This window comes from Rhincodon typus, chromosome 34, assembly GCF_021869965.1.
Source record: "Rhincodon typus isolate 14 chromosome 34, sRhiTyp1.1, whole genome shotgun sequence".
Taxonomy (NCBI): Eukaryota; Metazoa; Chordata; class Chondrichthyes; order Orectolobiformes; family Rhincodontidae; genus Rhincodon; species Rhincodon typus.
In genome coordinates this window covers 15,832,643-15,853,312 of record NC_063365.1, presented here as the reverse complement: position 1 = coordinate 15,853,312, position 20,670 = coordinate 15,832,643, and the positions used below count along the sequence as shown (strand labels likewise).

Sequence of the window (20,670 nt, the reverse complement as noted above, 5' to 3'; positions counted from 1 at the left end):
AACCTCATTGACAATCACCTCATCCGTTGTTTTCTGAGTCAGAGGACATAGGCTGGCTCATTTTTTTTTGTAGTTGCTCCTGGGGTGTCATGGCACCAGCTCAGGCTCCTCCAACTCTGCCTCTGATATGGGTGGCTTGTAATGCCCAGTAGCTTGCCCCTTGCACTAGGAGCATCTTGGAAGAAATTCATTCTCCTCTTCAGGCGCCGAGGCAGCAACACACGCCGTGTCTGTCTCAGATTTTGAAGTATCGTCAACACTTGACGGAAGAGGGAGAACTCGCCAGTTCTAGAACAAGCGGAAAGGCTGTTGAGTCGGGCATGTTTTGCTCTTACACTGTTTGCACGTTAGAAGCTTTTGTACAGGCCATGTGCTTGTTCAGGACTGTCACACCTGTCCGAACTTTATACATCACTGGACCTGACCTCATGACAACTATACCTCTTACCTGTGGGGTGCCATTCCCGTGGTTCCTACACCAAACTTCGTCCCCTGAAGTAAACTGTCTCTCTTGCTTAGTGGAATCTTGTGTCTGGCATTTGCGTTCCTGATGTTGGAACATGAAAATGGTGATTTATATGTTATGCTGGCTTGAATAATGAGCTTGTTAGTGGTGATAATGGTCCTGCACAATTGATAGTTTAGCTGGAATTTGTCAATTAATGTCAACTTCGTATTTGAAACATTTCTTAATCTCAGTGGATATCACTGGCCAGGACAACACTTGTTGCCCATCCCTAATTGCTCCTTCAAAGGTAGTGGTGAATCACTTTGCTGAACTGTTACTGTCTGTCTGCTGGAGTTGCATCCATAGTCCTGTTCGTGCATTCCTGTTGTTTCACCTTAAGGATGTTGCCATATTGTAGTTGGTTGGCTGATCAAGCTGGTTCGTTGTTTCACAGATGTTTCATTACCATGCTGGGTAACATCATCAGTGCAGCCTCCGATGAAGCGCCGTTATGTTTTCCTGCCTGGTATTTAAACTCTGGAGTCTGTTGAGCTGGATTACCTCATTTCCGGTTTTCCTTCACAGTGGAGTGTATATGGGGTCGAGCTCTTTGTGTTTGTTGATGGCTTTCTTTGTGGAGTACCACGCTTCTAGGAATTCCCGTGCTTGTCTCTGCTTTGCTTGTCCCAGGATCTTGGTGTTGTCCCAGTCGAATTGGTGGTTCTCCTTATCCATGTGGATAGAGATGTGTGAGTATTGGTCGTGTCTTTTTGTAGCCAATTGATCCGAGCTACAAATCTACTCTAAAACCTTAGATGTTGCCATAGTTCCAAGTAAGGATGACGTGTCGCTCAGAGAAGAAGTTGCAGGTGATTGTGTTCCAAGCAAGAGGTGTCCTTTGCCTTGTTAGTGAAAGAGATTACAGGTTTGGAAGGAACCATGGTGAGCTGTGCAGCGCATCTTGTGGATGATACAAACTACTGCCACTGTATCAGTGGTGGATGGAGTGAATTTTGAAGCTGGTGGCTTTGGTCAGCAGCTGATCAAGCAAGCTACTTTATCTTAGTGCTTCTTGAGTGGCGTAGAAGCTACATTTATGTAGACAGTAGAGTGTATCCACCAAATCCCTGACTTGTGGTTTGTTGATGGTGAACAGGCATGGGGAGTCCGGAGCTGAGTTACTGCAGAATTCCCAGCTTTGTAGTCGTGCTATGTGGATGGCTGATTTGATTCAATTTTTGATCAAGGATGTTGGTTCTGGGTGATGTGGCAACAGTAATGCTATTGGATATAACGCCATGTTTATGGCATTCGCTCAATATTTTTAATTTATAATTGATTATTGTATAAAACAATCTTTGTATTTTGTAAGGAAGTCTAGAATTTGTAATGTCACTCTTTTGAATTATAATTTTTATGTTGTGTAGATTTTGCTGTAGAGCTTATGAGCATAAACTACATCTAAAAATTCATTTGTTTTCTCTTTACAGGATGGAAGCAAGAACGTGAGTAGTCGATGGGAGTTAATTCGAACAGCGCTGCTGAGAAAGTTTACTAACTCAGAGGATGTGAAGGTACAGTATGAAATAAGATCAAATCAGTTGTGGTGGTTAGAGTTTTTAAATAATTTATTTTAAGTACATTGATGGAATTCAATTTTTTAAACATATTTGTATTTTGAATTGAATAGTTCTCTTCTATCAGCAGTAAGATCTACTGATGTCCTTCTAGAAGTGGCATTTTCACTTTTTGAGGCCATTTGTGGGATGTTACACAGTGTTAAATCATTTATTTTAAATTTCAGTTCTCCATTCACCGTTTTAGCAGTTGCTAGGTTAATAGTATGGTCATCATTACTATAGCCTAGTTATGTTAGTATTGATGAAGTGTTGAAGAAGCATTCTAGTATTTCATTTAGAGAATAATTTAACATTTCATGTGAATGCAGTCCATCATTACAAAATCATAGAATTGCTGTCATCTAAGGGCTAAAGGAATATACAGGGTAGGGAAATGAAACTACTGTAATTGAATAGATTTTTAAGGTAGCAGGATTAGGAGGGACAGTCATGTTTCTTCCACCTGCAATATGATTGTATGAATTGCTATACAAATTGTTAACAATCTGCAAAGAATTTTCTGAGGCCTTGCTTCTCAGTGTTAATTTAAAATAATCTAAATAATCACTTTGTAGTACAGAACTTTATTATTGCCAGAAAACAGAGACATGGTATCAAAGATTTTCATCTTGCGCTGATCAGTGCTGATGATTGGTAGCCTTGCAAAACTATCCTCAAGTGCAAGATGAAAAGCTTCAACAGCATGTTTTTTTTTCTGTAATATTTAAAAGTATTGGAGTGAAGCATAATGAGGGCATTATTTTACGGTTGGACTACGTAACCAGAAAATAGGTGCATTTTGTTAACGTAACTTCAAACTGTCATATCTACGTTTGAGATTCCAACATAGTGAGTTGCCAGTTTGGCTGATGTGTTCAGTGAAGCAAATGCTTGTTGGAAAAGCTGTTTAATCCTAGGACTTATAAATGGGGATTTAAGGTAATATATCTCGGAGATAATGTTAAATAAGCATAGTTAAATCGTTTAATGTATTCTGTACCATTTTTGGAGCCTTACTTTTGGAAGCTATGAAATTATGAAGAGAACAGAGAAAAGATTTACTAATATAAACACTTGCCACCTGACTGGATAATTGCAAACATAATAATGATCCAAAGCTGACCACCATACAGGACAAAGCAGTTTCCTTGCTTAAAGTATTGAACTCAGTCTTCACCCCCTTCATCCATTCCATCATACCACACTGTCATTGCATATATGAATTGCAGGCTGGAATTTTGAAATTTACCCAGCTTAGTTCAGCAGCACTGTTCTATATCATGACCTTGGCTTACAGAAGAAGAACAATAATGTCGTGAAGATACCGCCTCCACATCACAAGCCACTTTAACCTGGGGATATGTCACCATTTCTTCTTCATTGACATACATTATTTCTGAATTTCATTTATTCACTATAAATGGCTCACTATCAGTCACCATAAGAACTGTCAGGATTCAAGCAGAAAACTTTCTACCCTACTTCCGGGGCAGTTAACTTTGGGCAATAAATGTAACCTCATCAGCATCACCCATATCGAAGGAATAAATAAACTAATGTAAAGGATGAAAAACTTTAGTTAAGAGGTGAGATTGGAGGAGCCAAGGTTCTTTGCTTTTCTGTAGAGAAGATTAAGCAATGATTGATAGAGACATTGAAATTTAGAATAGGGTTTAGAGTCATAGAGATTTATAGCATAGAAAGAGGCTGTTCAGCCCATCGTGTCTTTGCCAGTGATCAAGCACCCATCTATTCTACTCCTATTCTCCAGCACTTGGCATGTAGTCTCGTATGCTATGTTGCTTCACTTGATCGTCTAAGTACTTCTTAAATGTTGAAGTTTCTTTCCTCTGCCACCCATTCATGGCTGTGTTATTCTAAATAACCATTCTTTTCATGTCAGTAAAGAAGATAATTGTTGATAGTTTGACTATGGAGAGCCTCACATCAAATTCATCCCATGCCCTCATGGTTTTTGTTGCTTTTCCATTGCTTGAGTCAGCGATGCTGGACTGACTGGTGTTGCTGCAGCCTCTCTGCCCAAGCTCAGTGCTAGCCAAGGAATAAACTGTGATCTTTCTTTATACATGACTTTATATTGGACCTTAAGGTAAGTGGAGATAAAACGAAACTAAAACGGAATAATTTTTCTGTGTTACGGTGGTCAATTTAAAAGGGGAAGAAAATTATTGTTTCAGTATGCAACAGTGCACCAGAGACAGATCATGAGAGTGTATTTTCACTTTTGTCAACTTTTAGTCACAATTACAATTTTTAACTGCTGTTTTTAAAAACATAAACTTAGAATTTTCTATACTTTCTCCTTCTCTGCTCCTGATCTTTTCAATCCGAGTTGGCCCCCTCTTTTTTTTTTTTCTGGAACTTACTGATGGGTGGAGACCATTCTGTTTTAAAGTTCAACCATTTTCAGCTATTATTGCTTTCTGTTTGATTTTACCAATCTTTTATAAACTGAACTGCTGATTTTTGCCTTGTTTTATGTGTTCGGCTCAGTATTCCAGGCTGATTGGACCAACCTGTCTAATTCAGGCATAGCTGTGGCATTGGTGACTTGCAGAATGGATTCGTTGAATAAAATCAAGCAAATAACCACTGTTTGGAAATTGTTCTTTTGTTTTGTAAAGGATGCAATACTGAAGTATAATGCAGGATATGCCAAGAAATGGGACTTCAGTACCCTGAATTACCTTTGTAATGAGGTAAGAAAATTAATGATGGAGTTCTAAGAATATGAATCTGCATTGTGCAGTTTTGAAATCCATTTAGCTCATTTTTAAGTGGCTAGTTTAGACCAACATAATGTATATTGACATATGAAGATAATATAAATCGTGCTTCTGCTTTACTTTTAAATAATTCAAGTAGTTTTGCTTCCTATATGGTGGTGACATTAGTTAAACCTAGCTGGAATACATTATTGAGAATATTAACTCCGTGACTATATTAGAATAAACCTGCAAACCTTGCAAATTCTATACATTTTTAAAAAATCTTTTAAAGTAACTCTATTAATTAGTTTTCCACAGAAAACCTTTAGAAATTCAGTAATTTTTAAAATTGTTTTCAAGGGCTCCTCCGTTAGCACTGTTGGGTGTTGGGGTCCAGTGGTTGGCAGCGATGGGAAGATGGAAACTGGCTGGAGACCATCTGACCCTGCCAGATTTCTGCATATCTTTTGAGACAACATTGATGAGCTGTCTACACAGTTCCCTGTGCTATGAGTTTCTAATTTAAAAAAAAATCAAGTGGCAGGGGTTACTAGTCAGAACAAATTAATTTTCTTTAAACATGAGGTATTTTCTCTCCTCCAATCTTTTCTCAGGAATGCATGTCTGGTGTAGTTTGAAGAAATCGTGAAACGTAGATCTTTTACACAGTTGAGTTTTCTATCAGCAATTATAAAGGACTAGTAGTCCAAGGACAAGAATAGTTAAGACAGGGCTTCCCAAAATGGGGATCAGGACCCAAGTGAGCTTGTGAGATCCAAGGCAGTAATACCCACCAAGGAGACTGATCAAGCTACAACTGCCAGGTTTGTGCTCTAAAGGGCCCGTGCTCTCACAGTTCTTATTGAGGGGTTATAATAGTTCTCAAGCCTTGAAATAGGGCTACAGTGGGAAAATATTGTGAAACACCAAGGTAAGGTCTGACAGTGTTATTATGTTTACTCTGTTCAAAGTATATGACCCATTCTTAATGCAAAATGCTCATTTTGCTGTATTATGTGATATCACTATTGGATAATCCAATGCATATTTTCAGTATCAAGGGCAGACTGTATCTTGCATTGGTTTGGAAATTCGCATTCTATTTGTGAAAGGTATAAATGATGTTTTGTTGAGTTTGGTTTAGTTCACCCAGTTCATCTAAATCCATTGAAATGAAGTGCTTTCAAGACTCAAATATCTGAAGAAAGTGGTGTCCTTTCAACTTTCAAATGGCTGTGACCAGGATTTGGAGATAACAGTGAAGAAAATATGAAAAGATTATAACAATTATCATTCCAGATGATTATAATATTAGTAAAGTCGAATTCCAGAGTGAAACCTAGTTTGATAGACTAACTTTTTTATTTGTTGTTTGCTTACGGTGATGGTCAGTCTAATATACTTTTCACATGAACATAGGTTTATCACAAAAATGGTTATATATAGAAGACAATTTGGAACAATCTTGTCGTAAACAGCAAAAATAAAACTTCATTTTTTTTTCCCCAATAGTATCCTTTTATAGGCTATTAGTCTCAGTGAAGTATTACTCCTGTTCTTCACTGTACAATTTCTTACTCAACTGACAAGATCATGGGCAGTTTACTTTCAGTGAATGTCTGCACATTTACCAGATGAGGTTCTCTTTGTTACCATTTCCACCTAAGACACACAGACACAAGTTCACTCACTGAATCCTACAAAAGAACTCAGGGCTTTTCCCAGCCCTATTTGCTTGAGCTACTGAAATAACTTCAGACCATAAGATAGGAGAAGATGTAGGCCATTCAGTCCTTCGAGTCAGCTCTGCCATTCAAGGAGACCACGGCTAATCTGATAATCCTGCACTCAACTTTCCTGCCTTTCCCGTATAACCCTTGATTTTCCCTACTAATTAAAAATCTGGCCATCTCAGCCTTGCATATACTTAATGACCAAGCCTTGATAGCTCATTGTGGATCTCTGACCTGGAAAGTACCAAAACTAAGCAGCTATTTCGCTGGTCTGGCTCCTTTCTGAACTGGTCATATGTGTACCCCTCACCCTCCCTTATCTGTCTGTCTCTCTCTTTATGGGTTGTAAATCTTAAATTTGTAAAGACTTCACCAGGAGGTTTACTTGGGTATTTAGTTTAAATTATTTCTTGGAACAGCTGTTTTGACCCATGCTTAATAAAAATAAATTCTAATCTTTCAAAACAAGGCACCTATGTCACAGAAGCAAAGAGCAAAATCCTATGTACTTTTGCTTAAGAACCCAAGTTCTTAGATAATGATATTTTACTATAAACATTTTCATCATGCAGTGCATTAGGAAGAAAGCGCAATTTCTAAGATGTTTGTGTTGATATGAGTGATAAAATCAGGACAGGCTGGAGTTTAAGGTAAGCTGCCGGAACCGCCTTATTTACTCAAAGCATTACATCAGTCATCCTTTGCATGCAAACTGTTCTCATTAGAAATGTTTTCAGTGTCCCAGAACACTTTCCGTTCAAGCAAATCCCTCTTTAATCTTAATCCAGTTAATTAAATCTGGATCAGTGTAGTGAGATGTGATGCAACCTCAAAACAATTTGGTTGCCCAGCACTCTGCTTTAACTGGGTCACTTTTTCTTCCTGTGTAACGCTCCGACTGCTGGCTGAAGAACAAATGAGCCTCTTTGATACGACATTACAAACTCGATCCTGAGCTGATGAGAGAACTGCCATAATGGAATTAAAGCTCTGCATTTCTGAGGGAGCTCTGAGCAGAATCTCCTGACAGACGTGTGGAGCTCCCTTTTGTCACTGAAAAGAAAGGACAGAGTGGCGACCTGAGTGAGAATGCCACTCTCTGAAAATCTGGCCCAATGTTTCAGAATTCATTGAAAGCCATTCCCAGAGTTCTTACGAGATAACAAGGTGTAGAGCTGGATGAACACAGCAGGCCAAGCAACATCAGAGGAGCAGGAAAGCTGACGTTTCGGGTCTGGACCCTTCTTCAGAAATGGGGGAGGGGAAGGGGATTCTGAAATAAATAGGGAGAGAGGGGGAGGCGGTTGGAAGATGGATAAAGGAGCAGATAGGTGGAGAGGAAATGGACAGGTCAAGGAGGCGGGGATGGAGCCAGTAAAAGTGAGTGTAGGTGGGGAGTTAGGATGGCGGTAGGTCAGTCAAGGGAAGACGGACAGGTCAAGGAGGCGGGGATGAGGCTGGTAGGTCGGAGATGGGCGTGGGGGTTGAGGTGGGAGGAGTGGATAGGTGGGAGAAAGGATGGACAGGTCAGGGAGGCGGGGACGAGCTGGGCTGGTTTTGGGATGCGGTTGGGGCGGGGAGATTTTGAAGCTTGTGAAGTCCACATTGATACCATTGGGCTGAGTTCTTATGTTGTGCTTCTAAATATACCTTTCCTGGAAAGAAATGATACTTGTTTCATATCTCCATCCTTCACAATTTCCTTTGTTGTACAATATCACCGCTATCGAATCATCTTGGAAAGTGGGCAAGCTAAAGCTCTTTGCTTTGTTTGCTTGCTGTGTTACGTAGAATTCAGTGGAATATTGAGCACAGAAGCTGTTCACTCTAACTAATCAGTCTCTGCTGATGTTTGTGGTCTACCTGAGTTTCCTCCCACCTTTCCTCTTGTCATTGAATCAACATGGTCCTCTATTCCCTTCTTCCCTCATTTGTTTATCCAGATTTTATTTGACTGCTTCATTGTAATAGTGACAGCCCCTTAAAGATGCTTCTGTGGTTCTGAAGTGCTTGGGAGTAGTTTTAAGGTATGATTGACACTATGTAAATTCCAGTTGCTTTTCCTTTCTGTCGTGTTGTTCTGTGAAAAAGCCAGCAAATAAGTGAATGGGAATGATTCCTTTAAAGTGAATTGATAAAATACGTTCATCCTAATTGCCTCAAACTTACCAGTCTCTGTAGTTTGTATGTCCCAGTGACGCAAACTTGTGGTCATGTGCCTAACCTTTCCTGGTATGGACTGTTCACAAATACCCTGCATATTGAACCAGAAGTGCTGCTGATTCTCATCCAGTTTTCACAGAATTAGGATGGTTCTGGGAATAAAAGGGTTCCAATTGCTGTATTAATCTATCTAATTACACTGAGTGACACAGTGAGATCTACATAGTTTTTAATATTAATTGATTTGTGATATATCTTTTGCAAATGGAGGCTTATTTATTCAGAGCTTCCTGTCAATGTATCGGGGGTAAGTGGAAATGGGGAAGAACAACACCTGCATAAGCTTAGGAAAGACAAATCTGAGAACAGTTCTGGTATAAGCTGGGCTTGGAATAATTAGAAGTTTCATCATTATGTCAATGGTGTGCATAGTGTAAACATTCAATTCATGCAATCATATCCACTATATATGATGAGGATTAATAATAACTAGATGCAAAACAAAATAAATACAGAATCTGGCTGATAAAAGACACATTTTGTCCAAGCTTATCATCTTGTACTCATCAGGACAACTTGCAGGAATGACCAAAATAAGAGCAAAACAACATTGTCAAATAAAATGTCCAGTTTATTTTCGACTGTATGTCAAAAATTTAAGCAACAGTTTCAAGCTACTAGTATTAAGGAACCTGAGTGATATTTGCCAACAACAGGATGCTGCTGTCAAGCCAAAAAACTCTCTGCCTATCTCTCAAATGATTGATGTGGTCTATGAATTTCAGAGCCAATATGATGCTAATGTACATCCAAAAAACAGGAGATAATATCAAACATGATATTCCTTTGGCTGCTTGCATTAAGCAAGTTACTACTGTACCAAACAGCTGGTGTTTACAAAACTCATAGTGCTGCGTCCAACATTACATGTGATTCCGCAATTGAAAAATATTTGCTAAATATTCGTGAGTGTTTGAAGAATTAGGAGGCAAGCTAATTTAGAATTGTCATTTGGGTTGCAATGTAGTGCACTTGCATGTACTAGCAGCATTTATTGGACCCTGTTCTTTGCAGAAAGAAAGATAATGTACATGCACTGTTCCTGTCTAAATATAAAATAAGTGACAGTCATTCTTTGGTTCATTTCTCAGGATGATACTTTTTCCAATCATGGGCAACCTGCCTAGTTCAAAATTTAAAAAATATTTTGACAATTAGCTGTCAGCCATCATCTGACTGCTGCATTCTCAATGGCACTGCCTGTACCAATCAGAGTCTACTTGCCAAGCTATTAGCACTCCTTGAATACAGTAAAATTGCTTTTCTTTCACTTTGGCCAGTTTTACGTTGTCCTGTTGAATGAAAGCAAAAAACTTTGAAAATACGTGTGTCCTCTTGGCAATACTCAAGTTATGTACTACCAAACGTCTATTTGTAAACACAGAATCACAGAAACAATAGAAGGTACAGAAAGAGGTCACTTGATCTATGTTGTCCGAGCCAGCTGAAAATTGACCCGCTCAGCTTGATCCCACTCTCTAACATTTAGTCCATGGCCCATGAGGCTATAATACTTGTGCATATCCAGACAGTTTTTAAGTTATGTTTACCACCTCTGTGGTCTTTTCAGACAGTGAGTTCCTGACTTCAACCAGCCTCTGGGCAAAAAAAGACCTTTTCTCATCTCATCTGTAATCTTTATACCAAGCACTTTAAAACAAAGCTCCTAGCCATTGACCTCTCTGCTATCTCCTAACAAGCATTAAAGGGAATTTTGAGGCCTTCTATAGGCATATAAATTGTAAAATTGTGTGAAAAGAAGATGAATAGAATAGATTAGACAATAAAAGGTGTTTTTTCACATGGAAGCAATGGGCATGACTGAGGTGTTAAATGAATACTTTGTATTTGTCTTCAGGGGCAATGCTGTACAGGTCGTGGTGAATGAGAAAGTAATTCCAACACTAGAAGAATTTAATTTTGATAAAGGATGGGTATTGGATAGGCTGTCTGTACTTCAAATTGTTAGGACACCAGGATCAGATGAATACTAAGGAAACTGAGTGGAAGTTTATGGACAGTGCTTTCATTACCTGCCGGAATTTTTTAGAGTTATGACGATGACAGAGTACTAATTAATTGCAAATTTTATACACCCTTGCCCAAAGTAAAGGTAAGCCCAACAACGACAGACCTGTCAGTTTGACCTCAGTGGCAGGAAAGTTTTATGATTCCAGCTAACAGTAAAACTGGATAAATTAGATCCCAGAAAGAAATCTGACATGATAGTTCATATAATTAATTTTTGTTGATGGATGCCGTTATGATTAGTCACTGAAACATATTCATTCAAGGCTGAAGATGTTCTTTAACAACGCACCACGATATTTTTATGTCAAAGAAAGAAAACAAAAATGTGTACATCACAGTGAGAAATATCTTACAGACGTCAAAGTAAGGCTTCAGTCTGTTACCCAGCACAATCCATTACAGAGATTCAATCTGTCAAAACTATCACACCATCTCAGCTTTTTAAGTCTTTACTCAACTGATGCTTTTCTGTTGTGTTTCCTTAAACTGTTGAGATCGTTTTTTTATGATTTATTTCTGAGTCTAATTGCATGAACCTTTTACAATTCTGATGAGCTAAACTTAATTAGATTGTTTTCGTTCCTTAGAGTAGTTGAGGTTGAGAGGAGATTTGACAGAGGTATTCAAAATTATAAAGGGTGTAGACCAAATGGACGAGGAGAAACCGTTCTTGTTAGTTTACAGGTTTAGAACCAGAGGGCACAGATTTTTAAGACAATTAGCAAATAAAGCAATGATGAAAATAGGAAAAACCTCTTCTACGCCTACTTAGGATCTGAAATGCACTGATACAGTGTGGTGCAGGTAGGTTCAGTTGAGGCATTCAAGATAGGAAATTGTATTATTGTTTGTAAAGGACAAATATACGCAGCTACAGCTAGGATGTTGGGGAGTAGGTCTAGACAAATTGTTCCAGAGAGCCAGCACAAACGTAACAAATCAAATTGCTGTTCTTTATGCTGTGGCGATTCTGTGATTGCTGAAAATTAGCCAAGAATTGGTGTAGATATTTTTAATCAACATGTTCTGATACGTAATGACTCACCACTGAAGTAGGTGACACTTGAACCTGAGCCTAGGGATATTACTACAGTGCCACAAGAGCCTAAAAATAGCACCCCCCCGCACCTCCCCATATAAGAATTGTAAGATTATTCAGATATAACCACTACCCAATCAATCTATAGACTGATAGGGCAATTAGAAATCAGTTTTTTTTTCTAATTTCCATTGATGAATTTGTGGTTTGCTTTTGGAGTAAAATGTAACTCTCCCTGATCTGACACAAGTTCCTCCTGTTGTTTTCCTGGCCAGAGGTCAGGACCAGTGTTGACCACTTGTAAGATTCCAGCATGTGTGTTGTATAATGGTTTCAGTGATATTTTGCATATGCACCTATGAAGTATATTTCAACCAGGAAAAGATCTTAAAGCAGTAAATATGGATTTTTGTGATGAATGCTGGATTTTGTTTCGAATGTGCTGTCAGGATTATTCGTAATTGTGACAGCAAATATCAGTTTTCCATTCCTAATTAGGTAGTGCAAAGGAGGCTGTGAATTAGTAGCTACTGCACTAATGAATATGTGAACACTGAGGTCATCTATCAAAGGCTGACCTGGGTTACGTACTCAACTATTTGGTAAGAGCAGTGCTGTAATTTTTCACGCATGCACAATCTCCAATGTTTTTAATTCACTACCCCAGTTAAGTGACAGTTAAGAACCATTTACCTTGAATTTATTCAATTTCTCCAATTTTCTTGCACTAAATATGTAAATCAAAGAATTTACCTAAAATACCTGGTTGTTAAATAGGCAATGAAGCAGTTTTTAATGGTCTTTGCTAATTATTATTATCTGTAGACTGATCTGTGACAAACCTTTTCAACCCATCTATTAATATGTGGTGGCTTGAAGAAAGGGTGTACTTGGATTCACTTTCAGTTAATGTCTGCCTGAATATTAATGCAATCAAAAATAATGGCACTAGTAGTCAAGAATTGTTTTCTTAATTTAATGCAGCAATCAAAAGTGATTTTCTATTGTAATTTTTCTTCAGTGACATCAAGAGAAAATATTCCAGTGAGACCTTTGAAAATATATTCCAACTGCATTCAGACTTGGAAATATGCTGAGATATTACTGTGAGGGGTTAAAATTATTACAGTAAATGTGCTGAAGTTCAAGAAAGTAAGAAAAAAAACTTGCATTTCTGACCTCATGATGTCCAAAGGTGCTTTGCAGCCAATGAAGTCACAGTTGGAATGGAAGTAAGTAGACTAGTTCTAGGGCCCTTGCAATTGCTTTCTTTGTCCAGCAATTAGGCAACATCGAGTAGGTTCAAAATTTGTTTCATTCCTTCACTGAAAGAAATGTTAACCTTTGTGAAATAGCATTTTTAGACTGCAACTTGCTGCAATGTGCTAGCTATTTCTAATCTGTTGTGGAATTTTTGTGTATCACTTAACTTTGTAGATATTCAAGTGATTGCAGCCACCTTCAGCCAGAAGTGCTGAATGGAAGGCCAATTTTTGTCTTCTTTTGAGTTCCTTAATCTTTGTAAATCCCAGTGTACAGTTTGATTCACTCCTTGCAGTGTCAAGGAACAGCTGATGGCCGTGAAAACAGCACAGGCTGTGGACCGCAACAATATTCTGTAGTACTGAAGATTTGCACTCCAGAACTAGCTGTGCCCTTGGTCAAGCTGTCCCAACACAGCTGCAACACCAGCTTCTCATTGAAACGTAAAATAATCTTTCCTGCCCACAGAATTCAGAACAGAACAAATCCAATCCAATCAATTTATTTACTAAAAGCCACCAACACAATTCAACAAAGTGGTAATAGGTATCAGCTCTGAACTGCTAATCAGTGTTCACTTTAGCTTCTGTTAGACCCATTTGGCTCCAAACTGCATCACAGCCTTGGTCCAAACATGGAGAAGAAAAAAGGTCAGATTACTTTTCCCTCATTAAGAGACAGCACGGTGGCTCAGTATGGCACTGCTGCCTCACAGTGCCAGGAATCCAGGTTCAATTCCACCCTCGTGCGACTGTCTGTGTGGAGTTTGCACGTTCTCCCTGTGTATGTGTGGGTTTCCTCCCACAGTCCAAAGATGTGCAGCTTCAGTGGATGGCCATGCTAAATTGCCCATATTGTCCAGGGATGTGCAGGCTAGGTGGATTAGCCATCTGAAATGCAGGGCTAGAGGGGAATAGGGTTAGGGGGTTTTGGGTGGGATACTCTTCAGAGAGTCATTATGGATTTAATGGGCAGAATGGCCTGCTTCCACACTGTGTAGGAATTCTATAATTCGAGGTGAATTGGAAGAGGTGACTGGCCATTACATCAAGGGTGGAATTAAGGATCCCCAGTTGAATTAACGTCAGTGAGTATCAGAGGCAAGCCATCTATCAGTTGGATTATACCTAACGCTAAGAAAGGTGGTTTTGGTTGTTGGACGCCAATCATCATTCCTCTAAACAGTGTTATGGAAAGATAACGCTGCAGAAAGTAGGCTGGTAAGGTTGAGATCAAGTAGATTTTCCTTTTCATGTTAGTTCTCTCTGTTACTGCCATAAGCCCTGCTATGCCCTTCAGAACTTGACCAGCTCAGTTAGAAGTCCTGCTGCCCAGCCAGTTTCGATAATGGATTTTAAAGACTCCTACAGAGTACATTCTGTGCCCTTGCTATCCGCAGTGTTTCTTCTAAGTGATAATCAAAATCAACGAGCACTGATTCATAAACTAACATAATGTATACAATGATAATCAGCACGAAGTCTTAATGTCCATGTTGACTTGTTACCACAAAATTTTCTGGGGTCTCAGCAATGTTGAGGGTTCTAAGGTCCACTTTCTCAAAATATACCCCATGAGTCAGTACGTATTCAAAGATGGTGATAGATCAGTGGGGATTCCTTGACTATAGGATTGTTACTTGACTGGTCAGTAGGACAGCTCATTCAATTTTGGCACAAGTTCCCAGATTAGTGGTGATTCAAACATTTTGCTTCATGTAAGGGAAGCACATAGAACCAGAGCTATTTTGACAGCATATTTTAATTTATATACATTTTTACTTGATTAATGCTGAATGGTGAGAGGTTTCTAAAATAAAAATATTGTACTGCAAATGCTGGAGATCTGAAATAAAAACAAAACGTTGGAGAAACTCAGTTGGACAGCATCAGTAGAGAGAAACAGCTAACGTTTTGATTACAAAATGACTTCTTCAGAACTTAGTATTTTAAACTTGTAAATATGAAACGTAAGAAATGTTCATCAGTATTCAGATGTGTTGATGTTGAAACAATAATTTGCATACATTTTCTTAACTATTGGATGTAAAAATGGTTTTCGCAGTGAAGGAAATAGCATAGGCTACTAAAGGGCTTATCGTAATGTTGATTAATCTGAGAGGTCTGCAGCTGGTAAGTATAAATTTTATGTTGTTTCAAGAATTTAGTCACTGACAGCTAATTTGGGACGATGCAGACATTGAGCATAAAATCAACAGCTGCTACTGATCTGCTGCATTAAAAGAAGAGATGACACTCATGAAATTGACTCAAGTAAGATATTTTAAACATTTGAAGTTTAACCACAAAGTTAAAGTCATTCAGCAAAGAAATTCCAAGAGACCCAGTTATGTATTTAAATCTGTCATTTTCTGTAACTGTTGATTGGTTTTAAGCAAAGTGTGCACTTGTCCAGTTGACTGAAACCAATAAATTTAGCAGTGCTCTAGTGACTGGGAATATGATTGCTCCAGTAGAATTGAGAGTATTTTGAAGTGGATGCTTACATTATTACAATCTAACTGGCTGGAATTTTGGCATTTTAGGAAAAACTACACTCATTGGGAACCTGTGTGAAAAATAAATACATTCTCGGGTTTTATGAATTGGGAGCCAGTTTCTATTTCTTTTCTTTCCGTTTATTTCCTCTTTTTGGACAGTTGCTTTAAAGTTTCCAAGTAGTATGTGGTCCTCTTGAAGTTATTGGATGAGTTATTGGTGTACCTCAAGGATCTGTTTTGGGGCCACTGCTGTTTGTCATTTTTATAAATGACCTGGATGAGGGCGTAGAAGGATGGGTTAGTAAATTTGCGGCTGACACCGAAGTTGGTGGAGTTGTGGATAGTGCGGAAGGATGTTGCAGGTTACAGAGGGACATAGATAAGCTGCAGAGCTGGGCTGAGAGGTGGCAAATGGAGTTTAATGCGGAAAAGTGTGAGGTGATTCACTTTGGAAGGAGTAACAGGAATACGGAGTACTGGGCTAATAGTAAGATTCTTGGTAGTGTGGATGAGCAGAAAGATCTCTGTGTCCATGTGCATAGATCACTGAAAGTTGCCACCCAGGTTGATAGCGTTGTTAAGAAGGCGTACAGTATGTTAGGTTTTATTGGTAGAGGGATTGAGTTTCGGAGCCATGAGGTCATGTTGCAGCTGTACAAAACTCTGGTGCGGCCGCACTTGGAGTATTGTGTACAGCCTTGGTCACCGCATTATAGGAAGGATGTGGAAGCATTGGAAAGGGTGCAGAGGAGATTTACCAGGATGTTGCCTGGTATGGAGGGAAGGTCTTATGAGGAAAGGCTGAGGGTCTTGAGGCTGTTTTCGTTAGAGAGAAGAAGGTTAAGCGGTGACTTGATAGAGACATACAAGATGATCGGAGGATTAGATAGGGTGGACAGTGGGAGCCTTTTTCCTCAGATGGTGATGGCTAGCACGAGGGGACATAGCTTTAAATTGAGAGGTGATAGATATAGGACAGATGTCAGAGGTAGGTTCTTTTACTCAGAGAGTAGTAAGGGCGTGGAATGCCCTGCCTGCAAAAATAGTAGACTCGCCAACTTTAAGGGCATTTAAATGGTCATTGGATAAACATATGGATGATAATGGAATAGTTTAGGTTAGATGGGCTTCAGATTGGTGTCACAGGTCGGCGCAACATCGAGGGCCGAAGGGCCTGTACTGCGCTGTAATGTTCTATGTTCTATGAGTTCATTTGAAATAGAGTTGAATTTACATCTGTTAGCATACACACCATCTGTGAATTTTCTGTACTGATTTGAATTTTCAAAACTAGAACAATCACTTACTGAAAAATGGTATTTTTGTTTAATTCCAAGGTGTAATTTCTTTCTTAGAATTATTCACCTAACTTGTAGATGGAGTTCAAAGATTGTTCATTTTGCAGCATGCAGATTTAAAGCAATTGCTGTTGTTTAACCTGTGCTTTTTATTAAATCATATTTCAACAAGTAAGGAAGTTTTTGTATGGCTCATGTTAAAATATAAACAATATTTAATTGATGCTGTTAGAAGTTGTGGTAGATGCTTTGGGTTTAAAATGTCTGCAGTATCTCAAGTGCATCTATTTGCTATCCTTTAGAGCAAATATATTATGCAGTTGATGTTTGATCTTAAATCTGACAAAATATTGTGCCCTCTAGTGGGAGCAATGAATAATTGTGCTTTGAAACTGAATAGAGCCACCAAATGTGGATTAAAAACGCAAAGTGCGAGAGAAATTCATCAGGTCTGGCAGCATCTATGGAGAGAGAAACAGAATGAATGTTTTGAGTCCAGTGATCTTTCCCAGGTAGATATCAGCCTGCTTCATTACAAATGACTTTTGATGCCAATTTAAGAATGCAAACAATGCAAAAGCGCAAGTTGGTGGGGAGGTCACTGAAAATGAAGAGCAGGGGAAGTATTCTCAATAACAGCGTTCTCTATGAATGAAAGAAGCAGCAGAAACCATTAATCCATCTGGAGTATGAAGTGAGATATTACTTTCCAAAGAAAACATATCTGAAATGATATTTAAAATCAAAACTCCAATTTATAAATAAATGCATTCTGACAAATTGAAAAACATGAAAAAGTAAGTTGCAATTTTAAGTTATAAGTAAGGATGTGGAAGGCCAAAGAAATCTACAGTTCAAGGTAACAGTGCCGTTGCCTGCTTCTAAAGATAATTTCAGGTTTTTGCATTCAGTACTCCATTTAAAAGTGTATTCATTGTATGTTTATCAAATTTTGCATGAAAAAAGACTTGCTGCCATTGATCCTAAATTTACTACTCACAACTTTGAACCTGTGACTTTGTCATTCTGCCAGTATTTACTTCGAAATACTGTTCTGGAGTTGCCAACACTATATTTTTCCAATATCGATGTCGGACCTTTTGAATACAATTTTTAGCACTGATTTCAAAACCTGTTTTTTTGTTTAAGTGGAAAAGAAATGAACAAAGAACTCTTCCACAGTGAGTTATAACTGAATAGAATGTCTTGGATTTTATATTTGTTTTACCCACAACAACCCTTTCCTTCTGCTACAGATTCCCAAAGATCAAAAGAATTATTTAAGTAAAATCAGCTCTAAATGCTCAACATAGTGAGTTGTTCCAGGGAACCTAGGATGGATCATCATTCTTTTTGTGTTTGCACATTATTCATGAGGGTCAGAAGCTGGAAAATTCAACATTGGCTGTATAACATTGAGTATTTGGTGCTGATTGATACTGAACAGTACTGATGCAGTCGAAAGAAGGATCCTAATTGATCCCAAACAGTTATATTCTGAAATAAAATTTGGAAAATGTTGGCAGTATTCAGCTGGTCTGGCAGCATTTTTAAACTGATAAACAGTGAATGTTTCAACGTTTTGATCTTTCATTGGTATTTTCTAATGTCAGATGAGAAAAAGTTTTGAATTTTAAAGGTGCAGAATCTCGGACCTCCAGGAGGATGCAGAATTGACCATGAAAGAAAATATTTGAAGCATTTTAAATTTATTATAAATAGGAACTATGGAATTCTTAATATGGTAGGTGTAGAAGCGTTTTTCCCAATCCAGGACAAAGACTCAGGAGGCAGGCCGGGTTCAGGCAAGTGAAAGGTGTTTATTCAAGCAGAAACCAGTTTATGCAGGGAGAGAGCCAAAGGATCTTCCCCGAACCTGGTTCGAAAGATGGATCAATGACACACCCTTTGCTTTTACAAAGAAATACAGCATTTTTATACATTTTGTGTTGCATTAATCAACATAATATATTCACTGTCCTTCCCCTTAATCCAAACACACAATCCCGTGGGACACCTGATCAATGATGGGCACTTCTATGGACAGCCACCAGATCCCATGATTTTATGGTATTAGCTAGACATTATAATCTGTATGCCTTGGGATCTTTCTATGCATCCTGTTCAATCGCATTCCAAAAGTTTAATGGCTATTCTCCTTTGGGTTGTTCTCGGGCTTGTTTATCTGTAAGGACAGCTCGAATTCTATTATCCATTGTATTTTGGTGCTGTCTCTTATTAAATTCAGTTACTTCTTTAATTTTCCCACTTCCCAATTGCCTAATATAAAGATAAAAAAGTCAGTTAGTTTTAACTAGTTGCTATAAGGTTAACTTCTGTTCTGAAGTTAAATATAAAGTGCAGTGTTATACAACTACTTCTCCTGTTAGCATTTTGTAATTTGAGTTGTGAGCAATCTATCTCGTTCAGGGCATAAGGGAAGGCATCGCCTAAGGCTAGTTAACCTTTGCATCTAAGCTTAAATGATTTTTAAGGCCTGTATTATATCCTGGTTATGTATTGAAACCAACTTTTATGTTTAGCTAGAAACTATTTAATATTGCAGGTAGCTTCAAAGAGGTAACTATTTACTATGAAATAACTTTAGCTGTTATTCTTGCAGCTGCTTAAGGACCTAATCTAACACCTGATGTTATTTATTTACTGGGACAATCATCCTTTCATTAATAGAGCTGGATTTGGTCATTTTTATGTCCTAAGGCATCCTTTTATCAGAACTGTCTTGGATGGGAACTTACAGTGTTCTTTTACTGACTCTGTTCAAAGGTACCATTGTATTTCACTGTGAGCAGGCTGCTTAGTTTTGCTTAACTTCTGCCTTCCATTTTGTAAGCAGGCATGGGCTGCTTAGTGTGGTCAGGTACAAGTCACCTTACGTTGCCAGGTACAGGTTACCCCTACAGTAGACATTTGGAATGTGTAATGTTTATTGCAGGTTACATTTTTTTCTGTTTGTCATTTCAGTAAGTTTGCTGTATGCATAGTGAACTAACTTACATAATTAATGAATTAAACTGCAAATAATTTTGAATCATCAGGTTTTATTCAGATATGTACAGGACCCAACTAAGATGAGCAGTATGTAATCTTGACAACCTGGAAGATTTGTTCCTGTTGGCAGGCAAAATACATTTATGCCTGCCAGCAGATGGCAGTATTAAATCATTTTGTGTATTGACTTTTTAAAAAATAAATGGGCATTTACAGAGAACCTTTCATATCCTCAAGATGTTTCAGTGCTTTATTGCCAGTGAATTACTTTTCAAGTGCAGTGACTGTTATTAGTGACTGATCTTTACAGAATTGGTTCTTTTTTATTTAATAGTACATACGAATGATCAGAAAATAAATATATCTTGAAGTATTTCTGAATAATGGGCATAAAGTTTTATATTCTTCAACTTGTAGCTATTCTTTATCCATATCAAAATTTTGAATCTGGTATAATTGCTGGGATTTGTGCTTCATTGTGAATTTTTATGTGTTGAATCCCTCATCAGGAACTGATGTAGTGATGCTATTGTGCTATCTTAAGAGGAGCTCATCATCTAACAATTAAATCAGGACCTGTCTACATTTTAAAGTGGGAGTTCTGTTATAATAGGCCACAGTTCTCCTTCAACAAATACTATTAAATTAAATATTTTGTTTCATGGCTTTGTGTAGAATGACCCATAATGGCTACACATTTAATACATAAGATGCTAAACTTTATTAGTAATTTTTTATGAAGCATTTTAATATATTTTGACATGATAAAATGCCA

At 38.1% G+C, this 20,670-nt stretch overlaps 1 protein-coding gene across 7 annotated transcripts in view; it reads left to right on the top strand.

The window, feature by feature from the left end:
* The window catches only part of parga (poly (ADP-ribose) glycohydrolase a), a 190,648-nt gene that overhangs the window by 40,343 nt on the left and 129,635 nt on the right, over positions 1–20,670 (top strand). For all 7 annotated transcript variants that reach the window (XM_048616254.1, XM_048616253.1, XM_048616252.1 and 4 more), the window contains 2 exons: positions 1,939–2,022; positions 4,713–4,787. In XM_048616254.1, coding sequence (XP_048472211.1) covers positions 1,939–2,022; positions 4,713–4,787 — 159 coding nt within the window. The remainder of the gene's footprint in view (positions 1–1,938; positions 2,023–4,712; positions 4,788–20,670) is intronic.